Source organism: Neovison vison, chromosome 4 (assembly GCF_020171115.1).
Source record: "Neovison vison isolate M4711 chromosome 4, ASM_NN_V1, whole genome shotgun sequence".
Taxonomy (NCBI): Eukaryota; Metazoa; Chordata; class Mammalia; order Carnivora; family Mustelidae; genus Neogale; species Neogale vison.
Genome location: NC_058094.1, coordinates 16,038,569 through 16,065,349, shown reverse-complemented (window position 1 = coordinate 16,065,349; position 26,781 = coordinate 16,038,569). Strand labels below are relative to the sequence as shown.

General features: G+C 50.9%; 3 protein-coding genes across 17 annotated transcripts in view; 1 reads left to right on the top strand and 2 right to left on the bottom strand.

Moving 5' to 3' along the window:
• Nucleotides 1–3,248, bottom strand: part of TATDN1 (TatD DNase domain containing 1) — a 46,568-nt gene extending 43,320 nt beyond the window's left edge. The window contains exon 1 of one of the 3 annotated variants that reach the window (XM_044244982.1): nucleotides 3,209–3,248. In XM_044244982.1, coding sequence (XP_044100917.1) covers nucleotides 3,209–3,230 — 22 coding nt within the window. In that variant the 5' untranslated portion in view covers nucleotides 3,231–3,248. The remainder of the gene's footprint in view (nucleotides 1–3,208) is intronic. The other 2 variants (XM_044244981.1, XM_044244980.1) reach the window with 2 other exon arrangements.
• Nucleotides 3,249–3,311: 63 nt separating this feature from the next.
• On the top strand, nucleotides 3,312–10,798 carry NDUFB9 (NADH:ubiquinone oxidoreductase subunit B9). Its single transcript, XM_044244976.1, has 4 exons — nucleotides 3,312–3,464; nucleotides 6,312–6,504; nucleotides 7,124–7,237; nucleotides 10,572–10,798. The coding sequence occupies exons 1-4, from the start codon at nucleotides 3,364–3,366 to the stop codon at nucleotides 10,701–10,703; spliced, it is 540 nt and encodes a 179-aa protein (XP_044100911.1). The 5' UTR covers nucleotides 3,312–3,363; the 3' UTR covers nucleotides 10,704–10,798.
• A 761-nt stretch (nucleotides 10,799–11,559) lies between these two features.
• Nucleotides 11,560–26,781, bottom strand: part of MTSS1 (MTSS I-BAR domain containing 1) — a 155,999-nt gene continuing 140,777 nt past the window's right edge. For 3 of the 13 annotated variants that reach the window (XM_044244962.1, XM_044244964.1, XM_044244971.1), the window contains 7 exons: nucleotides 25,990–26,097; nucleotides 24,612–24,709; nucleotides 22,494–22,704; nucleotides 17,433–17,627; nucleotides 16,020–16,193; nucleotides 15,534–15,696; nucleotides 11,560–14,503 (listed from right to left, as the gene is read on the bottom strand). In XM_044244962.1, the coding sequence (XP_044100897.1) occupies nucleotides 13,803–14,503; nucleotides 15,534–15,696; nucleotides 16,020–16,193; nucleotides 17,433–17,627; nucleotides 22,494–22,704; nucleotides 24,612–24,709; nucleotides 25,990–26,097 (1,650 nt within the window). In that variant the 3' untranslated portion in view covers nucleotides 11,560–13,802. Of the gene's footprint in view, nucleotides 14,504–15,533; nucleotides 15,697–16,019; nucleotides 16,194–17,432; nucleotides 17,628–18,528; nucleotides 18,649–22,493; nucleotides 22,705–24,611; nucleotides 24,710–25,989; nucleotides 26,098–26,781 lie in introns of all 13 variants that reach the window. The other 10 variants (XM_044244973.1, XM_044244975.1, XM_044244963.1 and 7 more) reach the window with 6 other exon arrangements.

The window sequence follows — 26,781 nt, the reverse complement described above, 5'->3', positions numbered from 1 at the left end:
ACCATGCTCCCTTTCTTCAGTGCCCTCTTCTTAGTAACTGTGGTAAAGTCATTAGTGCACTCACGAGGCTGTCTCCACTAGGAGACTGTGACCTAGCTTCTGACCACCACTGATTCCTGGCATTTGGCACACTGATGGCAACAGCAGAGACTCAGTAAATACTTTAAAATGAATGAATGACTAGGCTGCTTAAGGGAATCAAAGACAAGGAATAGGAAATATGATCCAAACCCTAGGGAAATGGAATTATACAAAAAAGGTAACCAAAAGCCCCAACCAGTCTGCTTCTAGAGCCACAGGGCAGGATCAGAATCCTGTTGCAAAAAAGCCAACTTTTTAATCTTACGGACCTAAAAGCTGGATAGCCCAAAGAGACAGTGATGCTACTAATTACTACCAGCTGCTCTCTCATTGGCTCATGGAGGGGTGTGGGGAACTGCTAGAATAGGAATCATTGAAAGCTGTGCTTCTCAAACTAGGGGTGCCTGGGGCACCTGGGTGGCTCAGTCAGTTAAGCATCCAACTCTTGGTTTAGGCTCAGGTCATGATCTCAGGGTCCTAGGATCAAGTCCCACTTGGGGCTCCGCACCCAGCAGGGAGTCTGCTTGAGGATTCTCTCCCAGTTTCTTTCTGCCCCTCCCCCAACTTGAGCAAGCGTGCGCTCGTGCAAGCGCGTGTGGTCTTTCTCTAAAATAAACCAATCTCTAAAGAACAAACAAATAAACGAAAACTATGGCTGTTCCACGGAGTATGTAAAGTTTGAGATTTCCTGGAGTATCAATTTCATTTTGGAAGATTTAGGGGATAAAATATCTTAATTTTAAAAAGGCACTATATTATTTCAAAGGTAAATACAAAACATCCAAAGAAATGTAAATGCATCATGAGTTACACACTACTGCTGCTATCCCTACCACCCCTGGAATATGCTTCCCCCTGTGCATAAATCTACTCAACAACTAGGGAAGGCTATACTTAAAATTTTTTAACACTGGCTATCTCAGGAGAGTAGGACTAAAATGTATTCAAATAAACCCACTTTCTTTAAGAAGGCTTTCCAAACTTATCTTACTGAAAGGTTCAAATTCCTTATCAATTTTCTTACCACCATGGTACTAAAACTACATATGTTGTTTTACCATTCATTCCTATTTCCATTGATCATCACTGTACTAAGTTTCCGGGAAACAAACACTACTGAGTATTTGCTTTAAGAGTGTGGTCTAGTGGAAGGGACAGACACATAAATAAGTAATTATAAAATAATGTGTCAAAGGGTAGAGTTATGAAGTTTGAAAGAAGAGGTAAAAAATCAACCAGGCATGAAGGTAGTCAGGGGGATATTAGTGGTAAAGTGACATTATGGTCCCAAACTGCAGCTCTAAAACTTTGTCCAAAGCAAGAAACAGCATGTGCAAGTGTTTCTCAAAGATGAAAGCGATGAGGCTTGAACAGAGGGCAGGAACGGAACACGGAAAGGTTTTGCATGCTGTGTCAAGATACTTCAACTATCCTGAGCACAGTAACTGAAGGATCTGAAGCAGAAGAAAACTGTAGTTGTTTTTTACACAGACCACACTGAAGGCTGTATGTACAATGGGTTTAAGGAGACATGACTGGAGGCAGGGATTTAGTTTTATATCAAAAATAAATAATAAGTTGTCTTTCCCTTGTGGAATGTTTCATGGCCCTTAGCCCACCCCCCCACACTAATCATCTCACAGATTGGAATGGAGAAGCGGACAGACGACATGCTTGGAAATGTCTATAGCTACTAAGGACTACAGCCCAACCTCACCCCAGGCTCTCCCACAGCATTTTTAATTTTCTTTTGTGGCACTTAAAACATTCTCCCCTGCACCTGCTTTGACAGTCCATATCTCTCTAGTCTGAAAAATAACTGCACCACTCGAATATTTCATAGTTCCATAAAGTTAGCACAAAGTCTTTGGAAAAAATATCGCTTAAAATAACTCTCAGATCTAAGACTACTTTTCCAATTGCCCAGTAAACGTTTCCAGCTGGATGTCCTATAAGACTCTCAAACTTAACCTAATCCACATGGATCTCGCTATGTCTCCTACCCATTGCCAAACTAATCATGCTTCCATTTCATATTTAGGTATTTATCCCAACCCTGAGTCATCTCTGACTGTTCACCCTCCCTTACTGCCATAAACACAGCTGCCAAATGCTGCATATGTACCTCTCTCCCATTTCCCTCTTCCTTTTCCCCTGCCCTAGCTCAGGCTGGGAAATGTTTCCCCGTCTCTTCCCCTCCCCCACAAAACCTACAGTAACTATCAGGATTGCCTGACTAAAGCAGAGATGTGATCATTGCCCTTTCCCACCTTCAAGGAGCTAGAAACCTCACAAAGACAAGAATCACACCCAACTTTACTAACTCCTGTAAGGCACAGCCCAAAGTTCCTGGTACATAACTGGCACTCCATGATTTACTTGATGAAGAAAGGCTGAAAGCTTCAGCAAAGCTCCATCCTACACACAGTAGAAGTAAACTTGGCCAGACCTTTGAGTCCCAAGTTACCCTTCAAACTCTAGTTCTCACCATGTCCCCAGCTTTTTCCATGGGGCTGGTAGTAAATATTCTTACCCCTTGGGTTCCTGTCGCATTTTCCCCCTTTTTCTACCGAGGGTGAACAGATTATTGTACTTGACAAGGAACAAAACTGCTATCCTCCCCACAATTTACACCCTTCAGTTTCCCCACCAGGCCAGCAGATCGGGGATCGGGTCTTTGCACCCTGTATTCCTAGGCCGGTGCTTGGCCCCCAGGAGCGCGCAATAACTGGATGTGAACGCACGAATTAGTGAATGAACGGATGGCTTGAAGTCGTCATCCTCTCCCACACAGAGAAGGTGCGGGAGGTGCACATGGGATGGAGGGGAACACAGTGAGGGGCCCTTTTTGGGTCTGCTTTGGCTGTCTTTTTACCGAACACAACACGTATGTTGAAAGAGCATAAGTCAACTTCCACAGCTCGTTAATTTTCACACAGCACACCGTGACACCAGCACCCAGGCCGAGCAGAATATTAACGGTACCCAGAAACCTCCCCGCTCCCTCTCCCACTGAGTGCCCTCTCCCACTTGAGAAAGCCGGAGAGCTCAAGCCCTGGGCCCCTAGCCGCGGTAAGCGACGTCCCTCGGTGGTCAGAAAAAGGCCAAGAACCGGGAAGACGCTTACCCACGAACTTGAAGCGACTCATGTCTGCAGCGCCGGCTCCGCCCCGGCGGAAGCGGAAGTGGTCGCCGTCGTCCCGCCCTTCCGGCTGCCCCGCCCCTCGGCCCGGCCTCCGGTATCCCGGGAGCCTCCGCGGCCGCTGGAGGAAGCGGGTCGTCATGGCGTTCTGCGCGCCGGGTGCTTACCTGACCCACCAGCAGAAAGTGTTGCGGCTTTACAAGCGGGCGCTGCGCCACCTGGAATCGTATTGCGTCCACAGGTGGGAGAGGGAGAGCCGGGGCGCGGGGAGGTGACCCCGGGGATCCTCACGGAGGTCGAGAGGCCTTGTGGGACCGAGCGGCTCAAGGACATAGGGGACGTAGTGGGAAGGCGGCCGTGGACCGGGGTCCAGATCCCCGCTTCGTCGCTCCTCGCTGCGAGACCTTGAAGAGTTGCTTATCTGGCCCAGGCCTCGGTTTTCTAAGACCGACGCAGGACCAGCGCAGAGGGTTGCATGACGACCAAATGAAATAAAGGACAGTGCCTAAAAATCGGATTGTTGTGCGTCAAGCGCTCGCTTAGAACTTTCTTTATAACCTTCTTGTTGCTAATATTGGCAGCAGGAATAGGTGCGTTGTTTTCTGTAGTCCTCATAACAACTCCAAGAGTTAGAGATTATTTAGCCTTAATTTACAAGTAAGAAAATAGGTATGGAGAAGAACTTGCCAAGGCCCTACGGCTGGTGAGTGGCCGTCCAGGGTTAAAACTCAGGTGGTAACCCAAAAGCATCACCACTCTCCCTCCCACCTCTCCAGTCAGCCTTCCTCTTTAGCTTCAGCCCTTTCCATTATTTTCACACCCACATGATTACTTACCGGCCCCATCGTTCTCTTTCTTCTCCCCGTCTGAGAGTGGTCTTAGGACTTAGTCTTTTTTTTTTTTTTTTAAAGATTTTATTTATTTATTTGACAGATAGAGATCACAAGTAGGCAGAGAGGCAGACAGAGAGAGAGGGAAGCAGGCTCCCCGCTGAGCAGAGAGCCCCATGCGGGACTCGATCCCAGGACCCTGAGATCATGACCTGAGCCGAAGGCAGCGGCTTAATCCACTGAGCCACTCAGGCGCCCCAGGACTTAGTCTTAAAACACATAGATTTTCGTGACCTGGATGCAGTGCAGATGAATCTCTTGCAGATGGGCCACAATGCTGGTTGGTTACCAGGGAAATCTTAGAATGTGCTGTTGGCTAAGGTGCTGTGCAGGATTCTACTACCCGGGGCTTTGGCACAGATGGAAGGGCACTGTGGGATGGCAACCCAGATGTGTGGATGCTGGGCTTCCCCTGCCTCACTGGAATCCTAAAGCCTAGTCCCAGGAGAAGGGCTCCTGGGAGAAACCTCTAAACAGATGGAAAAATAAGCAGGTCTGGAAAAGTTGTGGAGGGTATCCTTAAAACCCAGATTGCATATTTGTAATTATTGGAAGGTCATTGACCTGCTTCTCTTTGCTAGACAGAAAGATGGCCAGGTTCATTGTTGTCAGATTGCTGCTTTTCTCCCTGAATTTTCCTTATTCAATTCATCTGACAAAATGTGCAGCTCGGGTTCTGTTCTGGGTGCGGAATAAATAAAAATTAGCAAATTCTCTTTCTCAGCTGTAGCAGATCACAGATTAATGGGGAAGGTGGGCATGTGAATGAACAGGTAGCAGAATTATCAGTCTTATAAAGATGAAGGAAGTTGAACTGTCAGGAATTCAGGTACCACTGAACTGCATCTGGGAATATTAAAATTCATAGTCCTGGAGGAGAAGATAAAAGCATCTCAGTGGTTTTTAAGTCTCACCGACGTCCTTTCCCAGGACTTTTCTCCCTCCATTTATCCTCGGTGCTCTTTGTTCTCCATGGTTCCATCTCAGGTCCTTGGTGGTGTGTATGCTTTGGGCAGCCCCATCGAATGCTGGGAGTTGCGTTACCACTTAGGCTCACTTGTCTCTAAGCCTGTTTTCCAGCTCGTGTTACATAACCTACAGTTCTCTGAAACTCAGCTTGTCTTAATGCCTTAAAACTAAACTCTAAAGTATGTCATTCTGATTCTTTTCCCAAATTCCCCGTCTCTGCTTACAGCATTATAATAATTCAGTCATTCAGCTTTAAGTCTTAAAATTGTTCTTAAAAGTACTCCCTGCTTATTCCAATGCCAGTGACAATACGTGCCAATGACACACATATGCTGGGACACTATTTTTGTAAATTCTCTCCACAGTATAATAATATGCTAACTGACATTGAGCAGAGGAGGTACCAGGTGCTGTCTGAAGTGTGTTGATATGTTTTAACTCATCAAGTCTTCAGGATAACTGTAAGATCTAGATACTGTTATTAACACTTTTGTAGAGGAGGAACCCATGGCCTAAAGATACTAATTTATCCCAGATTACACAACTAGTAAGCTGAGATTTAGTCTGAAGCCATCTGATTTTAGCAGACACTTATAATTCTGTAATATAAATGTTTCTCTCCTGTCTCCTACCATCACAGTTGCCTGCTTCATGCCCTTCTCATCTGTGGCTTGGGTTATCGTCGAAGCCTAAATGATCTGTGCCTACCGTTTCTTCTAGAACCTTACCTTGCCTACAATCATGAAGTTAGTGTCAGAATTAGGATTCAGACCCAGATCTGTGTGATGCAAGCAATACTGTTTCCACTGCGTAACATCTCCCTTCCTACTTATATTTGTATGTCCAAAATTTAGCACAGTGCCTAGCACAAGATAGGAGGAATCTCAGTAGCCATCATTCAGTGAGTGTTGAATGATACAGAGGCGATAGTTCTTTCTCTCTTGCAAATTATCTTTGTTTGTTTGAATCAGCATTCCTTTTTTGGAGAGGTAGGTTGTGTTTAATACAGTATTTTTTTGCTGCCACCACCATGTGGGGAGCTGCCAAGGAACCCATCATAATGATGTGGTTCCTTCATTGGCAGGGTCTGGGCTGGCTCTGGGCTGGCTCCCAGTAGTTAAGCTGCCCATTCAGAAGACGGTTAGTAGAAGTGCAGCCCCTTGGCAGACAGTAATCCTGCTCAATTGAGTAGGTAATGTTTCTCATCTCTAAAACCATTTTGGTTAAAGGGACAAATACCGGTACTTTGCCTGTTTGATGAGAGCCCGGTTTGAAGAACATAAGAATGAGAAGGACATGGTGAAGGCCACCCAGCTGCTGAGGGCCGCAGAAGAAGAATTCTGGAACAATCAGCATCCCCAACCTTACATCTTCCCTGATTCTCCAGGAGGGACCTCCTATGAGAGATACGAGTGTTACAAGGTAGGTGAGCACCATAGTGGTGACCGCCTTCAGAGAGGCAGACTTTCTCCTGTCCCAAAACACCCCCAGATCCCGCTTGCCCGGTTAGGGGCAGCTGGTCAAAACTCTTTCCTGCCACTGGTAAATACTTTCCTGTTCTCAGGTGTCCGTTTTCTCTCTCCAGGTGACATTCTGCCTTGTCCTTCTGACAGTTCAGCTCCAAGGTCTTGCAGTATCTTTTTGGCATAGCAGTGTGCTAAAATACTTGGTGTAGAACTCATTTTGGGATCTTAAAGTTAGCCAGTTCGGATTGGTGCTTAGTATTTCAGGCAATGACAGGTGCCATTTCCGCGCGGCATCAGACCGCTCCGGGTATTTAGAGAATGCAGATCAGAGGGCATCAGTGCCTGCTCTCTCTGGCCTGACCTTGAGGTTTCTTAGCCTGTGACACTGACTCTCGGGTGTTCTTTAGGTCCGTGCCAGCTCACCCTCCACTGTCGTGCCGTGCTCGAAGCAGTCTGGTGCTTGCAGCGGTTATAATAATACACGGTCACTTTTGCCTTCTGCCTCCTGAGCAGGTCCTGTGGGTGGCATGTTAGTGCCTCCTCCGGGCTGATGCGGTGATTTCCTCTCCTGACAGGTGCCCGAATGGTGCTTAGATGACTGGCATCCGTCCGAGAAGGCAATGTATCCTGATTACTTCGCCAAGAGAGAGCAGTGGAAGAAGCTGCGGATGGAAAGCTGGGAGCGGGAGGTGAGTCTTCCCTGCCTTTCGCCACACAGCGTGGCCCACGTGGTCAGCGCCTGGACGGGCTCAGGTTTTGTTCCCCAGGTGCAGAGGTCCAGAGTCCAGTCTTGACGGTTACTGTGGCCCTTTGCCTCTCAGATACACTTGTGTGTCTAGATGTGCTAAATGTAACCTTTATTTACAGCGTTTTTGTAAACTGGTGACATGGTGTCGCTGGTCTCTTTGGACTTTCTGCTCCCTGCTTTTGCTTCTCCCCTCCCTCCTCAGTCCTCTGCCTGACCGTCCTGCTGTACCCTCCTGTCCCTGAATTTTCCTTTCCACCAGGGCCTCGGACATTTTTCATTCGCGATGTCTGATGTACATTTGTAAAAGCTCAACTTTACCGGAGTGTGAAGAATATATTGGAGAGCTTAAGAGTAGAATTGGAGAGACCAGTTTGGGGTTACTGCAGTTTGGTCAAAGATTATGGCAACCAGCAGCAGGGGGCACGCAGTGAACAGGGAAAGAAGTCAGTTCAGGGTATCACTGGCAGGGATATGAAGGCCGACTGGATGCCAGCGATGTGTGAGGGACAGAGGAATCAGTGAGATCCACGTTAACACTTGGAGTTTGGTGTTGGTTTATTGGATAAAAAAGAGGGAAAAAACGTGTGCCAGTGGGTTAGGCATCCGATTCACAATTTCTGTTCAGGTTGTGATCTCAGGGATGTGAGATGGAGCCCCGTGTCCGGGTGCACTCTTGGGGGGAGTCTGCTTCTCTATCCCTGCCCCTGTCTGCTCTCTCCCTCCCTCCCTCTCTCAAATAAATAAATCTTTAAAAAAAAAAAAAAGAAGAAGAAGAAGAAGAAGAAACAGGTGTTGGAGGGACAAGCAAATGTTTGGTTTTAAATTTGTTACATCTGAGAGGCCTGTGAGACACCAAGTGAGATGGCAGTAGGTGACTTTGGGTGTAGAGACCTGGAATTCAAAGGAGAGATTTGAGCTCAAAACAAATTTTGGGAGTTTCCATTGTTTTAAAAGCCACAGAAATGTAGGAGATCTTAGGCGAGAGAGCAGAAAGGTTATAGGCGCTCCCACTCGAGGAGGCGAGGAGAGGAGGCAGCAAAGCATCCAGCAGGGGAGAGCGGTGACAGCAAGTCCAAGAGAAATTATGTCAGGAACAGCCAGTCAGCTTTGGTCATCTTGGGGGAAAATTTCTTTGCTTTTTTTTTTTTTTTAATTTTATTTATTTATTTGACACAGAGAGGTCACCAGTAGGCAGAGAGGCAGGCAGAAGAGGTGGGGAGGCAGGCTTCCCGCTGAGCAGAGAGCCCATCGGGGCTTGATCCCAGGACCCTGAGATCATGACCTGAGCCAAAGGCAGAGACTTAACCCACCGAGCCACCCAGGCACCCGTTGGCAGAAAGTTTCTAAAAGATGAAATAGTGAGGACTGGAAATAACCTCCCAGGATTGCGGCAGTAGGAAGGGCATTCGTGACCTTGGTGAGAGCCTTTTCCTAAGGGCTTAATTGCACCAGGAGGAGTGAGCTGAAGGTAAGTGCGAGAAGACAGGGGTATGGGGAGGGGGAAGAATTCTTGAGACGTTTCGCTGTGTAACTGGAGGCCAAGGGATTCTTTTCTTTTAAGATAAGAAATGCGTGTGTGCTGCGAGGAGGTTCGGGGCAGGGGAGAGATGGACGGTGTTGAGGCAAGGCAAGGTGCAAGAGGTCAAGGAGGAAAGCTTTTGAGAAGAGCGACGGCATCCCAAGCGTGCGTGGAGGCCTTTGAAAGGAGAATGGGTTCTTCCTCCGCTGGAATCGTGCAGAAGATGCATGTTTTCTGGGCTGGAAGTTTTGGTGATGGGAAAATGAGAGTTCTGTGTGATGGCTTCTCTATTTTAGCAAAGAGGAGAAGGCGTCAAGTTCAGAGAATGTGGAAAAGACGCGGGAGTCACGGCAGAGGGTGAACTCATTGGGAGTAACAGGATTGCCAGGTGGTGGCGAAGGCCTATGTGAAGTTGGGAGTAATTAATCTGTTGTGACACGGGTTTGTTCCAGCATTTTTTTCCTTCTAGCGACCCCAGCTGTCTGGGTGCGGTCTGGAAGGTAGATGGTGTGGTGTGTCTGCTGGAGGGTGTCAGGACACCTTAGAGGTCATTCAGAAAGGAGTGGTGGTCATGATGGCATGGAAGCGGGTAAAGCGGGCGCAGAGACAGGAGGCTGATGCAGAGAAGGTCAAATTGGGTCAGAGGATTTGGGAACTGGCCATTTCTGAGTTTCGGAAAGCATTTTCAAGGGGACGTTTAAGCACATGAGCAAGAGAGGGCTTCTGTGGTTAGATTGTGGGATATTTTATTCACGATTTTTTTTTTAAAGATTTAGAGACTGCATGCTCGAGGGGGGGAGGGGCAGAGGGAGTGAATCCTCGAGCAGACTCCGTGCTCAGCACAGAACGCAGTGTGGGGCTTGATTCCAGGACCCTGAGCTCATGACCTGAGCCAAAACCAAGAGTCAGAAGCTCACCTACTGAGCCACGCAGGCACCCCGATTCAAACAAAGCTACGTGGTTTCTGGTGGTAAGGCCCAGGATGTTGACCGCAGGAAGTCCTTGGCCAAGGTGGAGTGAAAGGAGAGTCCTTGTGACCGAGGGGGGCAGTGCTTGCTAAGAAATGTCTCCTCGTTTGGAAATGGGAGGCGTGTTCGTTCATGGAGAGTAACAGGTTCACTCTACAGTTGGTCTCTTATAACCTCTTCACAAAAACCTTTACCTAGTTCGTCTTGTTGACATTATTAAACAGCACATACGCTGGAAACTCAGGTCACCCACAATCCAGAATTGAGTTTTCTGGAGGAAGCTTTAGAAAACCCTTGATATGGGGAGTGGGTCTCTTACATGTCCCTCCTCTCTCAGGACAGTGATGGTCTTGGAGATCACGGGAACTGGGGTAGGGGGAGTGGGCTGGATGAGGCAGAACGGAGCACATTTTCACATGTCATTCCTTGGTATTTTTGGTCCTGGTTGCTATTTGGGCGGTGGGGCGGGGGCTTTAAAATGAACATCTTTAATATACACGTATTAAGGTTCCTAATGGTGCTTTTGGAGCTGAGACATAAAATAAGTATTTTTTTAGGGGGTACAGGTAGGTACACCAGAGGGAATGGGGCTGATAATGGTCACACGTTTGCATCATGAGTCACGAGGGTTGCTCAGCTTTGCTGTTTTAAGAATGGGAAAACCTTTAAGGAGAATGGCTTTTCTGAGCTAAACTGTGGGTATAAACATAATGCAGGTCTGTGTAAAAAACACCGCAGCATTACCAGTCAGTTTGCCCCTTAACTCTTCCTCCCTTCCCCCTTTCCAGGTTAAGCAGCTGCAGGAGGAAACCCCAGTTGGTGGTCCCAGCACTGAAGCTTTGCCCCCGGCCCGGAAGGAAGGTGATCTGCCCCCCCTGTGGTGGCACATTGTGACCAGGCCCCGGGAGCGGCCCATGTAGAGGGAGGGGGAGACGGCTCACCAGCCAGTCGTACGTGCAAGTGAAAGAAGTTACAGAACATAGACACGCTTGCCCTAATAAAAGTAATAACTCAACACGGTATGACTGCTGTGTTCTTCCGAGGGTCAGCACGACACCAAGCAGCCGTGCGCATCGTCTCTTCCCTCTTGCGCACAGAAGTATGGAAGTGTGGCCAAGTGTCGTCTGCCCCAGGAAGTCCTGTTGCAGCACAGGTTATCAGGGAGAACAGCAGAACCGGATACGAGATTTACTCTGAGGATATGTTTAGTGAAACAAACTGTAGTTGAAGGCTAGTGATGGAGGAATACGAAGTCGGGAGGAGGTATGCAGATACCGAGGACTCGAGATTACCTTTTTGGTTTTGTAAAGATGCCAGGAATGACATTTTAGTGTGATTAAAAGGATAACTAAGCCGCACACATTCAACAAATCAGCATGGAGTTTATGGGCTTCGCTCAGGGGCGGAGGTTTGGGAGCTGGGGTGAAACTTCTCCAGAACAGGTTCCCAGCTCTGCCTGCTCTCCCGTAGCTTGGATGGTCTGCACACTCCCAGGTAAGGGGACAGCAGAACCCTAAAGTGTTGGGAAAGTTTCTTTGAAAGGTAGAGCCATTTCCAAAACCATCCGCCAAACCCATCGGCTTTTAGATGGTGATACTCAACTAGAATTACGTCCAAACAGTTCAGGAGTGGAAGCCGCTAATGTTCTTAGGACTCAGGGCCACCCGAGAAATGACGTTCTGTCGGTTTCCCAAGAAAGCCCAGTTGACGTCTCAGTGCGCCTCCTAACAGCTGACAAAGACTTGCAACTGAATTTTAATAAGTCTGGACATCCAGGACTTTTTCTAGTGGTTCTTTATTTATAGTGTAGGCTGAAGCAATTGTTACAAGGTAGAAGGGAGACACATACACGATTGTTATTCATACAAGTTTAGAACAAAAAAACTGCACAGGGAGAGGTCAACTCTCAGTACAAACTAGCAACTAAACCACAATAATTTACCTTTAGAAACGATGTCTTTATTTTTAGCTGTGACACTGCTTTTACAATATGCAAAAACACAAACAGAACTACCCAAGGTGTGTTGTCACATTCTTTCTACATTGAATTTGGCAACATTTTATATTAAATTTATTCAGATTATACTAACGTTTAAAAACTAAACAAGTGAAAGCTGTACCAAGGTACAGTTACATCCATTTATTTCAAAGGTTTAAAATACCACTTTTATCTATTGTAATTAATTACCTTGCAGTGATTTCTGCTTTTGCAAAAACCATCTCAAGCATCATATGCACAATGCATCAGCTACTTTTAGTCATCAAGATTGGTGGGCTAAACCACAGGCACTACTGTTGCTTATATTCTGTAGAAGGAGCTTGTTTTTCAAAGGAAAAAAAAGCTTAAATAGTTTTCTAATAATCATGCCTTTGCTTTAAAGCCATAACATAAAATGCCCTTGAGCAATCACAGCAGTGTTAAATGTTAATATATAGAACAGTGACTATACAGGTACATTACTCTCACATCCAATGCAGTTATGTATTAAAGCATAAGATTATGTAATTGAAGAGTCGAGCCAACAGAGACCTGCAGGGTCTGTGGGACCCCCCCCAAGCTCCGCTTTCTTCAAGAGAAACGGACCCAAGTGCTAAGGGACTTGCTTGTTTTTTTTCAGACCTCTGTTGCCTTCTCCAAACAAGATCCCTTTATATCTACAAATCTCTGTTGGCTTTAGGGAATGGGCATTAGAACAAATTTAACTTGCACTTAAAAAAGAAAAGACATAAGTCCATTCCAAAAAACATTACCTAGAATACAAAAAAAAAAAAAAAAAAAAGGACAATTATAGTGGTCAGATTCCCAGTGACAATAAATAAATCCTCCATTCTTCAATGTTTGGTATGATGCCAATTAACTGCCACTTATTTAAAAGAAGAGAAGAAAAACAAGCCCCCAGATCAGTAAACACATTGGCAAGTTGCTAGATTCCAAGCTGGTTACCCTTGTTAGATCCGTTCGAGTTTGTTCAAAATATTTGGGCTTTTCAACGCACCCAGCCTGCTGGGCACGGTTAAGTAAAAGGCATTGGCTATATCTAAGAATTCCCTGCTATCATTTTAAAATGTTTTCACATTTTTAAAACTGCCTTACCCTTTTTGGATGTGTTTGGATTCAATGAACATGGGCACAAGAGACGAGGAACTGAAGTGGGGGGCTCTGGGTCTACCCGGGGGCGGCAGCATGCTCGGACTGGAGGTGGGTGCTGTGTACAGTCAGGAGGAATCGTGGGAGAAAGGAAGTCCTTAAACACCCTAAAGAAACAAACACTGCAATCCAGTATGGCTTATTCGGATGCATTTACCATGAAGCTACTAGAAATTCAACCTACGAGGCTACTCTTACATGTTAACAGGATCGGCTATGCTGACAGTGTGCCCCTCCCATGGCCCTCCCCCCAATCCCAACAGAGTCTACCATTTCCAGATTTACTTCACTCTGAATATTGCTCAATTGTTACTCCTGCTTTTCTCAGCCAGAACGTACTACATGTAAAGGAAGATTTTTACCCCTTGATCCATTTTGTCTGTACATTAAAATAACTTGAATTTGCTTCTAAGCCAGACTACTACACTGCATCTACAAAAGCTTGCAGGAAAAAAGGAGAGAAAAGAAAAGGCTAAAGTAGAGTTATCCTTTTTTCTGAAATTAACTACTTTGTGTTTCCCCTGCCCCAACCGCCCCCCCACCCATTATGCATTTAAAATTTTACAAAGACTTGTAAAAAAGTTAAATGGAATTTGGCACCTTCAGAAAAATCAAAAGGGAAACTAAGATTAAAATGTGCAGAAAGAAAATGGTCAATATTTACAAATTAAAAGATCAAAGGTACGTCAGTTACGTATGTTACTTTTAATTCTTAACTAAAGGTGTCGCGTACTTTCAAAAGAGCTGTGTTCTGAGTTGCCTACAAAATCTTTTGTCTGATTATAGATTGGAATGGATTGAGACAAATTAGGTTTTATGGATTGAACAGTTCCTCCCCCACTGGCAGCATTTCTGGGGAGCCCATGAGAGCCTATGAGAAGCGGGGGGCGGAGCGGTCGTTTGTCGTGGTCTTCTTCAGCTTCACGCCCCTACGGATGGCGTTCAGCATGTCTTCCCCTTGCGGAGTATCTCTGGGGCTCAGGTCTGCAGCGTCACTCTCCGGGATCCGGCCTGGGGAAGCAGTGGCACTTGAGGGATCCCTCTCCTGGTCTTCGGCCTCGCTCTCTGGAATCGCCTGTCTGTGCTCCTCGGGGATACTTGGCTTCGGGCCTGGGAGAGGAGGGTTGACGGAGGCTTGGCCACTCCACATGGAGGAGGGCATGCTGGTGACACCCGGGGGGCCCTCACCCACAGAGGGCAACTCGGGGCTGTGCTCACCCCTCTCCTCTGGCCCATCCGGAGGTGCGGGCAACACCCCGGGGAGGTCTGGGACAGTTGGGGTCTTGACCGGGATCACGGGTGTCTTGATGGGGATGGGACCAGCTCCGATGGTCCCCCGGCGGACAGAAGGCTTCGTGGAAGGGGTCCGTCGGATGGTGGCAACCCCTGGGGTGACCATAGCAGGTCCGAGGGTGGTGGGGAGGCCAGCCGTTGAGGCCGGGCGCTTGGCCTGGAACATCCGTCGGTAGGACTGGCTAATGTCACTGTTTCTCGGGATGGTGGAGGATTTGTCAAACTCCTGCTGATCTGCCTCCTGGTCGCCACTTACAGAGAAATAATCATAATCTGAAACTGATGATAAGATTTGATTAGGGCTCCCCGAGGCCGCAGCTTTGCTCTTCGGTTCTTTGGTATTGGAGGAACAAAAGGCACAAGAGGGAAGAGAGGGAAGGTGCTTTACCTGCTACCTCGTCCCCAGCCTCCCCGATCTCAGTGAGAAGTCCCCCTATGGATCTTCCTGGGGGTCCCCGCTGTCACCCTGGGCCCCAGGACAGCAGTGGACAACGGACACCGCAGGGGTGCTCTCAAATCCTGGGTTCGCTACCGCCCAGCATCCCGGGGAGGAATAAAGGGGGGGGCGCAGGAAGAGAAGAGGAGCCCCCCCACACCACCTCTGGTCTGGCACCGGACGTGAGAAACCCGCCTCAGGCAGACCGTGTAAGTAACTCGTCGGGCAAAGGCTGGAAAAATAACAGCGGCATGGGCACTGAGCCTCCGGGAACCCACACAAAGCCATGCTCCACCCGCGAGGTGTGCGCACCTCAGGACGTGGGGTCACGGGGGAGGAGGGAGCCGAGAGCTGCCGCGGCTTGGAGCAGGTGTCCCAGCAGCAGCACCCCCGGCGTTGGGGGTGGGGGAGGGGGCAGGGGGCAGGGGGCCGCGCTGTGCATTACAGGACGTCTGGCTGCACCCCTGAACACCGACTGGGTGACAGCCGCAGAGGGCTCCGCACACTGCCGCGTGTCCCCTGGACAGCAAAACAGCCTTCCATGGGACTGGCTTAGTCTTAGAAGCTTTGACACATGAGCCGCGGATCTGTTTGGTCAACCCCCGCCATCTCTTAGGCCCCGGGCTGCCACCCTGCTGGAGCGTGTGGTGCTGCGGGAGGCGGGGGGCCCTGGGGACTGGGCTCAAAGGGTCTGAACTGGGGGCTCCAGGCTCTAACAGCCCTCTCCGAGGCTCAGCTCGCCCAAGCACTCCAGGAGGAGACCGCTGTGCTTATATGGGACCCCCTACCCACACCCCCGCCCTCCTGCCACCTCCCTCCTCCTCACCTGGCACAGCCCGGGAAGCCCCCTGGGAAGCCCGGGCTGCCTCGTACCTTGGGAGGGGATGGTGTCCTCGGAGCAGCACGGCGTGGTGGTCTGCGTGCTGTAGCCACTGGAGCACTGCAGCGAGTCCCGGCTGCTCCTCTGGGTGTCCAGCTGGAGGCCCCGCGACAGGGCCAGCGCCAGCTCCTCGCACGCCTCCATCTCCTCACCAGGCTGCAAGGGGAGGAGAGAGATACAGACAAGCCACCAGGGCCGTGAATCCCCGGTCGGGTGTCCCCAGAGCCTTTCCACATCAGTCTTCACGTGGGAGCCTCAACATTACTCCTATCCTGCTGCCGTCTGTGGGTCCTACCCAGGCTCTGGAAAGTTCTAAGAGTCTGATTTCAGTGCCAGGCTTTTCCCTAGGGGCCTTCTAACCACTTGAGAGCGCGGAGTGGGGCAACGGGGCTCAGGCTCCCCTCCACATTACTGGCCAGCAAACGGCCACCAGCCGGGTCTAGAGGAGTCCAACCAGCCATAGAGAATAAAAACGTCACCCTGTTGGCAGCTGACACGGTCATGCTCCGTGGTCTCTGAGCCTCCTCGGCCGCTGCAGGCGCGCCACCCACGGCGGTGGGTCCTCCTCCATTGGGGTCCGGCTCCCGCTTCTCTTTGCGGCGCTGCAGGGTGTTCACCAGAGGCTGATCGTAAGGTCCGGGCTTGGCCCAGTCCTAAGCAGAAGGAACGTGGTCAGGCGCCGGGGCCTCCGCCACTGTGTGGAGGCCTGTACAACCCTCCAGACAGCAGCCCACAGAAGGCGGCTGGCCCCCCCGGGGCAGGATCAGGCTGGGACAGGCCAGCAGGCCCTTCTACTATGTCCTCGCCTGGCTCTAAAAGAAGTGAGTGGAAAATCCTCTGGGGGTCCCCTGGGAACCTCCCCTTTCCTCCTATCTGCCCAAAGATGAAAACCCTCCCCAGCCAGGCAGGCACCCATGGGGGACTCTTAGTTACCTGGCAGGTGACCAACTAAGGTATCTGAAGGCCCCAGGCGGTGGAGAGCACATGCCCCGGGGCCAGGCCCTCCCTCCCGGGGTCTGAAGGAACGCGCCCCCCCCCCAGCCCAAATGTCTTCACTTGAGCCAAGTGACCACTAGGGGCCACTAATGGGATTCAGCCACTCTCCCCGAGGCTGAACCTCCACTTGCAGGAGACTGGGACCCCAAGGGCACTCAGGAGGTGCCCTCCCAGGCCTTCCCATAGGGAGGGAAGGCTTCTGGGGTCAGCAGAAAGTTGAGGAGCCTGCGGGGTCCACGCTTAATCCGACTGAGGGATTAAGTCGAGACCTCAAAATGCCAGAGCCTAGGGTCACCTACTATTCAAATCAGGGACACCGCCTCTCAAAATAGGATTGGACGTGCTAGGAAATCATTTTAGAACTTTGTTTTTGTATTAAGGCAAACACATTTGGAGAGTACACAAATGAGACTAAAAAATAAGTCTGCATTTACTTTTGAGATAAAACACGGTATAAGCCAACCCACAGTGTGGATCATGGCTCTGTTACCATGGCCCAATAAGGGACCCGAGGGAAGAGTCCGGGGCACCGACCGGGGAGGGCAGTAGCTCCCAGCCCCTGGTAATGGTGACACCCCACAGGGGCACCCAGCCGCGCAGAACCGCACGGGCCCTGTCTGGGTCCACCACCTAAACCAGCTTAAGCAAGGTTCATTATGGGGAGCCTCTCCCATCTCCGCTCCACGTGGACGTTTCTCTCTCAGATCTGCCTGCTGCTTTCTGGTTCTTCCCGGTGGGAACTTTCTCAGGGAGAGGGGTTCTATGGGGAGGAAGGCAGAGTGTGGAAGGGAGAGGCAAAGGGGGGTCAGGAAGAGGGTTGTGGGGCAGAAGATGGGGGAGCACAGAGCCATGAGAGGGGGCAGAGGGAGCAAAGGGGAGGGAGGAGAGGCACAAACCTTCCAGCTAGGGATCTGAGATGACGGGAACATGCCGGGCCCAATGGTGTGACAATGAGCGAAGTCTGGAAGGTGGACAGAGGTGACCCGAGGGAGCAGGCGGGAGGCAGGCGGGCAATGAGGGGAAAGGCTTGCCCCCACGAGCCCCACATGGGACTCACTTGGCAAACTACAGTGAGAAAACCCGTTAGACAACTGGAAACAAAACAAAAAAGGGGGGAAAAAAGGAAAATAAAATTAATATAACAGGATGAGTGTGGAGGTACAAGATGGCATTGACATTCAAGGGAGGAAGGGGACCGGAGTCTTTATCCATCAAACAAGCGGCGGGGTTCTGCTGCTCGTGGATGGTCCGTGGGGTAGGAAGGGGCCACGGGGCAAAGAGTGCACATGGGACACCAGATAAGTGCTCGGTCAAGGACGTAATTTATCTACATTTTGGAATAGTGTGGAAACTGATCCGTGTCTTTCATTTGTGGCGTCTGCAATGGTTTTTGATCATTTAGCCAACGAGGCAGAATTTCACGGAGATCCTGATTTGCTCATCTCATTATGCAAATTTAAAAATTCTCAAGCGTCAACTAAATCTGTTCAATCTAGTTTCTGAAATCATCACACTATTCAGGAGCAGATTCCAAATCGGGGTGAAGAGGGAGGAGGGGTTGGCAAACTAAAAGACAGAAGAGCACGCAGCCTCCAATGCAGTGAGAGGTCCCATCAGGCGATGTAGCTATGGCGACAAGGGGGTCACGGTGGGTGGATGGGTGGGTGGAGGTCTCGGGAGGGTAAAGGGGGAGACGGATGAGCACAGGCACTGTTCTAGGAAGGAGCCTTCCACCTCCGAGTTCTCTGTACTGCTTGCTCTCCCTCAGGACGATGGCAAGGTCATGGCTCAGGAGCCAGGAGTCCATTCCAGAAAAAGCCCTCAACCTTGTCCCTCTCTCTTTCCCCACGTGGAGCTGCTCTGGGTGTGCCTTTGGTTGATTTCAAGTTTCAGGTCCCAGCTGTAAGAGCCAGCGGCAGGCAAGGGATGGCTTTGGGGGGGGGGGTTGCTGGGGAGGGGTGGCCGTATTGTGGCCAGGGCCCAGCCGGTCACCTTCTCTGTGGACGCCCAGGCGCCCATGGTGGAGCCTGAGCTGACCGAGGTGGGCGAGCTGCACTCGCTCACGGACTGGCAGGTTTCGGAGGCTTCGGAGGAGGCCGAGCTGGACGAGTTCTGCCGCAGGGAGGGACCACATGCCACCAAAAGTAACAGGAAATCGAGACAGAAGATGGGGTGGGGGAAGGGCACGCACAGAGAGAGAGAGAGAGACAGACATATACACAGAAAAGGGAAGGATGAGAGAAGCAGAGGGTTAGGGTTATTTTTCCCCCAAAGCTGCACCCACACAGAAGCTTCTAAGCCCTTGAAAAGAAGCCTGAGACGTGGCACGGCCCAGACCCGCCAGGCTGTCAGCGTCCCAGGACCCCAACTGGTGTGTGTCTAGTCTGCACCAGGCACAGGTCAGGGGCGGAATTCCTGGTGCTCCCTCGGGCTTCCCTCCTCATGCCACAAGCCCAGGTCCCAGGGGAGGCCTGCCCCTGGCATCTCCCAGGAGCACGGGCATCTTTACTGTCTCGCACTGACCCCCAGCCCAACACACACACACACACACACACACACACACACACTCAGCTTGGGCTTCCACTCCAACGTCTCCAGGTCCCGGCCTTGCCCTTGGTCACACGCAGCCTCTGCACCCATGAAGGGTGGTTTCCAGCTATGAAGTTACATCGTCACGGGATGAGTTTTTAGGTTTCTCTGCCTGGGAAAGGATTCTGAGCTTTGGACTGTGAAGCCCTGAGCTCAGTGTTTCAAGTGGCCACCAGGGAGGGAGAAAGCATCTGGAGAGATCTGGGCCATTCCAGAAAGGTCTGACTTAGGACGACATCCCTTCATGCCGATCTTCATTAAACCTCCAGACTGCAGGGCCCCGCGTTGGCCAGGGTCCGTGCTCCCTGGTCAGGCTCCTGAGATTCAGCTCAGGCAGAGACCGGGCCAGGAGCTCACTGATCCATCTCAACTTTGTAGTCCTGTCCTGGCACATGGCGGGCGCTCGGAATTACGGATTGTGTGCATGACAGTGACACACATTGTCAACGGAGGGGTCTCCCCACTTACAGCGTGTACCATCTCTTCTGCAGAAGCTGGGTCCCCTGGGATAGTGCTTGGGGACACCTGGGTATTTGCTCTAAGTTTTGTTCCTGGCTAACTGCATTCTCTGGCTCATCCTTCTGTTCAAATAAGCCCAACCCTACCGGGGTCTACTATTACCTCCCCACAGTGTGCCCGCATTCCCAGCCAAGGAGGCCAGACTCCTGTTTCTGCCCGCTTCTTTCACCACCAAAAAAAGAAAAGTTCCTGCCAAGGAATGGAGCTGTGGCTCTCCATCCTGGAAGCAGCAAGGCTCCAAAAGACAGTCCACTGCAAGGAGCCCTGTGGCATCAGAGCAAGGACAGGCTCTCCCAAGGGTGCCCTGGAGGCCTCAAGCTCAGGGTCTGGCAAGTGGGTCCGGATCCAAGGTTTGAGGGGTTTGGATTCAAGTTACGTTTCTGTCACTCCTCAGTGAAGGAACCTGGGCTTAATCTAACTCTCAATTTCTTGCATCTTTAGGGGCCAGTAATAATCCAGCGGAAGAACACGAAATGAGACTATATCTAACGGACGACGACAAGAAAAATGCGTCCTTGTCCATGCGCGTCTGTGCGCGCTGCTGTCCGCCAGGCTGCTCGTGTTGGTCCCTCCAAGTCAAGGCCGCTCAACTTGAAGGAAAGAGCCGGTAAACCAGGGCAGGACTGCCGGTTCCTGTTTCCTTTGCCTTCTGTTCATTTTTCTTAAAGATCCTCTCGCCTTGCTGGGATGAAGAGCTCTAGGACGAGATCCTCACCACAGACAGGGTCCCACTCCCAGGCCTGCGACACTCAGATACGACTTGAAAAGAGCACCGTGGAGGAAAACGGGAGAATTCTTAACATCCTCCATCAGCTGGCACTCACTCAGAACCACGTGACTGCGGGGAGCGACGGAGGGGTCTCCCCACTTACAGCGTGTATTCCCTGCCTCACAGTCTAAATAACATGCGATACGGCCTTCAGGAGACTATGTGCTCCGGCCTGTGTGACTTGTATGATATCCTTACACATCCCCCCTCTACCTGACAACTGGGAGCAGCCGTAATGCCTTTCTGGAGAAACAGAATTCTCCACTGAATTCTGCAGCATCCCTGAGCTTATTGGGACCTCCCCAGAGTTGCTGGCCAAGCAGATCTCAGGCACCAGCATTCAGATTCGAGTAAATCCCAACACGCCGCCTTCTGCTTCCCTCAGCATTGCTGGAGGCAGAAACACTCGCTGCAGCCTGATCCACACACACGGCCTTCGACAGCAAGGCTGGAGCACAAGGCCTCTCTCTTTTTAGAAATGAGCGTTAGTGCACGACACCATGTTAATCCATCAGCTGATTAAAAACACACAGAATTAGGCTGCGCAGTGGAATAGCCCGAGAAGAACCGCACATTCCGGTTTTCTCTCAACTATTCCCACCACTTTTAAGACCCGCAGGTGTGGTTTAGTGCGCACATGGCGGGGGACAGGAAGGGGACACCTGACAGACCAAGCCAAGAGCACCCCCACGAGGACAAGCATGTTAGAACTTAAAGCCAAGGCTCTTGGCCCAGAATGTTTCTGTTTTAAGTCAAGTCTCTCTCCCAGGAAGGCAGAGCGAGGCCACAGTCTCCTGGGACAGCTGGAAAATGCCAGAGGGACCCCTGAGCTGAGGACCTCTGGGTTCAGCCATGTCAGACACGTCAGGCAAATAAGCCTCTGGCTTAAATTCCCCAAGCACTGCAGCTGCTTCCTCTCCATGACGTGTTCCCCCAAAACACTTCCAAGGACGCCTGTGGCTGAGAAGGAGCAGGAAGGGCTCTGGATCGGTCACCAGAAACCCTTGTTCCGGGCTCCCGACCTGCAGGCCGTGTAATAGTGCAGGTGGGGAAGTCACATCTCCGAGCCTCCATTTCTACAACCAAGCAGGTCGAGCCATACTCCCCATGACTGTTGGAAGGATGACCCGGACAGCAGGGTCGGGGGCAGGGTCCTAGGGTGGTGCAGGGAACCCAGATATTCAGGGACTGTTAAGCCAACTGGGTACCTGGATGAACAAGACAAGCACGTGACCTCCCGAGTCCACGGGCTGTGGCCCCCCTCGGAGCACACCACAGACTCTGAGCCCCCTCGCCGCCCAGTAGATGGCGCTGCGGGGCAACCCGCGCGGGGGCGTTTCCCAGGCGTCCAGGGGTCCCTCACTAAGTGGGAAGTCAGACCCTGATAGTAGGGGAAGGAGGGCAGAGAGGGCAGCAGGGGGAGGGCGATCCAAGGCCCCGTCCAGCTCCTGCCTCCTGCTCCCCCTGGGCCCGCCGGGCTCTCCTGCTGGGCCCACCAGGTGGGGCTGCGCGGAGTCCAGCGCCACCCGACCCCGCGGCGGTTGAAAGATCCGACATCTTCCCTTCCCTGGGGAGCAGAACACCAACAGAACTCATGAGCGAGGGCTCTAAGGAGTCACCCCCATTCTCACACCAGTTGCGACAGGGAACCGGGCAGGGCCACGGACGGCTTCCAAGGCACCGCTCAGACTCGCCACCACTTGGGGTGAAGCAGCGATGGCGGGAGAGGTGCCACCATTTGCACCAATGTCGTGCACGAGGCACTGTGCCCAGCCGGATGCTTACAGGGGTGCCAGAGGGCGGCCCGACTTCTTAGAGTCCGTCTACTTACGTGAGAGGACTCCCCAAACCAGCGGGGTGCCGTGGCCATCACCACCATGGAGACAGGCTGCACACCCAACTTAAGAGTTCTCACCCTTTGGGGAAACAACACATCTGAAGATGAGAAATTATACCAGAGGATTCTCGTGGGAAGAGGACAGGGGTCTGTCCGAGCCAATGTCCTTCTCTGGTTCCGGCCACTGACAGTGGCCCAAGCACTAGATGTCACAGCTGCTTCTGGAGCCAAGGGCACCCTTACCTGGTTGGGGGCGTCTGGCGGCATGGGGGATGGTGACTTGGACTGGAAAGCGTCCTGGGAAATGAATCCTGAGTCGTGGGAGGACACGCTGGACAGGCGGACGGGTGCCTGCTGGGCCAGGTTGGAGCTGCGGTAGCGGTAGTGGGAACTGGGGGAGTGGGAGTGGGAGCCGCTGGAGCGCGAGTCACTGCTATTGACGCTGTTCAGGCTGCTGTGGGGGCAAGCAGAGGGGGGGCAGGCGGGGGAGGTAGGGGAGGAAACATGGGGATGGGGACAGGGTGGGGACACCATGTAATCGGCTCTCTGCCACAGGGAAGCAGGGCAAACAGTAAGACGTGTTTTCAGAACACCCCACCCTGAAGCTAGCAAACAAGGGGTTTTTCACGTGATCAAGGAAGAGAAAACTCGAGTTATTATAAACCAGGCGTCTGCCGGGACTCACTTCTCCAAAGGTGTCACGAGATGTCCTTGCATGGACGCCCATGATTCTAAAGAGTCCAGGGCTGCCCGATTCTGCCACGTCATCTACCACCAAAACTAGAAACCTAATGTCGGTGGCGAGAAACGAGACAGGACTGATCCTCTCTGCTCAGCGGCTCGCAGAACCCCGTGACTTGCAGCCACAACCAGGGGCTGCTACGCCGCCCAGTTAGAAAATTCCAATGTCTCCCTTGGATGGACCGTCTGGGTCCAGGAAACCAAGGTCAACCCAGACAACCATCACCTTGGGAGGGCAGGTGCCAACGGCCTCCTCAAGGTGATTCCATCATACGTGAACCGGATGCAAGACCATCATAAGAGCATCAGCAAACCAACTCTGTGCACCCGTCACCGCGCTTTACCTCTTATGAACAAAGTTGGTGCTTTAGTGAATGGCTTTACCCTGATCACAGGGATCTGTGACCGTATCTGTGGGCCGGTGTGACTGGCACACCTGGCGAGAGGCCGGCAGCCTTCAACACCTTCAGGGGAGTCGATGCTAAACTCATTGCTTCCGGGATGAACCATCAACGGGGTGTCAAGCAGTGACACCCAGGTCCTGGGCGTTCCCTCCGTTTCCATCTCCAGCTCTAACACATAACGCCCCGCATGCTAATTACTCAGATTACAAAAACTGGAAAGCGGAGCAGAGTTCCGTGGTTCCAGCAACCAGAATGGAAAATAAGGTACAGTTGTAGAAGGATTGGAAGGGACAGAACAAACAACCCAGCCCGGGATTAGAAAGTCTGTGGCTTCTGCTCCTGGCAAGAGAGTCTCATCAGAGATCGCCAACGCTGGCAGCTAGCGTTGGAGTCAAGGGCTGTGTGACCACCTCCGCAGGAATTACTTGGTGCGGGCGTTCCGGGAGGTCTAGGGGACTGTGCCAGGGGACATCACTGCTGTTAGGGATAATTACCATAATTTTTGCTTCTCCCTGCCCCCCACCACCTGCCAGTCAGTCAGAAGAGGGCATCTGGGGACTGACAGTGAAGCTCATGGCGACTGCACTCCCCCAAGGTCATGGTTGATGCCATGAGTGCAAGGGGCTTTTCAGCAGAAGCAAATATAATAAGAGAGAAAAGATACTCGTGCAGCTGTGTTTTATACCAGTGAGATAGTTTTTTTGGTTACCAAAATGAAAACCCAGTAGATCTGTCAGACAGACACACACACACACACACACACACACACACAGCCCACAAAAGAGGACACTAAAGCAACCAACAATTTCAGGTTGTGGAACGTCAGGATGTGACAATTTCCGTCTGAAATCACTGGTCAGTGTTTACCAGACTCACTCAAATACACAAGGACACACACACACAAGGGTGTACAGAGACACAACCGCAAACAGATTTGGCCAATCCAACCTCCTCTTTACTCTCAACACTAATTTGTGAGAAGAGCAAGTTCATTTGGCTTTGGAAAGTCAAAGAAATAGATCAATGGGCCGAATACCCCAAGAAGGATCGTGCCGCACGATGATGCTTCCGTCCTTCAAGGGAAGGACAGTCAACTGCAGGCAGCAAGCCAAGAGCAGCCCAACAGGAAAGTGCTAGAAAACAACGCTGCAGATAGCGGAACTATTCCAGATGCTTCTCACGTGTGTCAGGAGGAGCAGAGCCCAGCTCGACTTACCTGCAGACGCTGGACTTGCGGGACATGGTCGTGCTGGGGGAAGAGGGCGGCGTCTGGTACGACCAGCTGTAATCAGAGCCTTTCAGGTCCAGAATCACCTAAGGGGACAGAGCCACAAGGGTAAGCGAGCCGCTGAGCAGGCAAACTGCTCAGGAAATCAAATCCCTACCCGTAACGTCAAAATTCCTCCAGAGGTGCAATGTCAAAATTGTCGTGCGGGTCTTGTTTTAAATTAAAGAACCATACTACCGATGCATCAATGTCCTCGTCCTTTTTCTGACACAAGCAAAAATATAAAACAAAATTGGAGGGTGGGGAGGGGACCATGAATGTCAGTCGAGAGAGAGAGAGAGACTGATTTACAGTTACAGATGGACAATTTACAAGAGTCATTCATACTCCGGCTAGAATTTACAGGACTTCTGTCCTTGAGCACCACAAGCTCGATCACAGTTCAGGACTGGTTGATCTTGCATTTTAGCTGCTTGACATTCGGTGAGCACTTGTGCCCTATCTGACCAGGACTTGATTTTTTAAAACCCAATAGAATCAAGAGCAAAAGGCAATTCTCCCACAGTTACTGCTTGCCTCCACTCCCTGCCTGACAAGAGCTACTTGAATGTGAGGTCCACCATGTCCGCCTCTCACTCCTATAGCAGATGCTCGATAAAAGTCTATTTATTGAGTCGGTGCATGCCTGTTGTGCTTTAACAAAAGCAACTTCATTGAACGGAAAATATAAACTCTTGCGTGTGTCTTCAGAGTTGGTTCTCCAGGCAGGCAATGAGAATTCTATACAAAGGGAAAAGCCAGCACGTGATTCATCAGCTGTTCCCACTTAATATAAGGTTACTGCCATATGAACTAAATGAATAAGAAGGAAAAATGTCGTCTTTTTCATAAGACAGAGCCTGATGCATTAATTAATTAGAATGGGAGAAATTCAGTGGGACTGGTTCACAAGGATGACCAAGACCACTGTCATGTTCTTATAGGCTTATTTCCAGAAGACGGATAAACACAGTGGTTAAGACCACCGGGGCTCTTGACTGCTTGGTTCAAATCCCAGTTCTGTCACTAATTAGCTAGATGAACCTGGCCAAGTGACTTTCTCTCTCCGTGCCTCACTCTCCTGCTCTATAAAATGGCCGTAACAGTGATGATGAGCTGAGGAAGTCTCCATATGGAGCTTAGAATACTACCTGGCATACAGCAGGCGCTCTATAATGGCTTGCAGTGATGACGACTATATAGCACCACGTGAAACACCGATAGGATTTGAAATGGGTTAACGCCTCAAGAAACCCTCAAGACCTCAACACCCTGAGCCTTTGCGTCTTTGGTTTGCTCCCCCGCGCGCTCAGCCCACGACTCCTACCTGTTCGCTTGAGGAGGGCAGCTTATGAGGGTCCATGGTCAGGCTTTTCAGATCTTCTGATATGGTCTGAAGGTGAGTGATCTCCCCTAGCATTGAGATTTCTTCTTCCTGAAAGTAATTCACAACATGTTGTCATCATGAGTGATTCACTTCCTTGTCTTGGTCCAACCATTTTTCTCAGGGTCACTGTCGAACCCTTTCAACTTTCCAGAAAAGGTGCCCCGAGACTCATATGTTTGTGCTGGAGGCATTACCAGCCCTCTCTCTTGGGAAACAGAAAGGGAAGAAGGAATCGGCCATAATTAGGGAGTGACCTGTGCCCGCTGGACAGTGGTGAGGAAGTCAAGTCAAACATGTGGCCTCCTTTGTAGTGTCTGGGGTGGGGGTTGGGGGTCCAGGACACCTGTTCAGGTGGTCTGCCTGCATATTCCCATGGGACCCTGTAGCATAGCCCCCTCGACGGGCTGAGGCCCTGCTCTGAAGTCACTCAGCTTCAAAGGCTGACCCGAGCTGGAGTGATTTTGGTCCAGATCAGGTGACAGATCTTTGGGACAGCCCACATGTGTGCGGTGGCGTTAACCATCCCCCTTCTCTCTGGTGTTTTACACCAACTTAATAAATGGCAAGTGAGACGGGAGCAGGAGACTAAGGAAGGGAGTCATTCACTCCGCCAAAGTGCCAAGCTGGGACTACAGGCCTGGGCAAGAAGGAGCCACAGAAAAGTCCGGTGCTCAGAGGTGTGACTCATATTTGGGCATTTTGCTAGGGCTGAGGGAAATGAGCTGGTGTCTT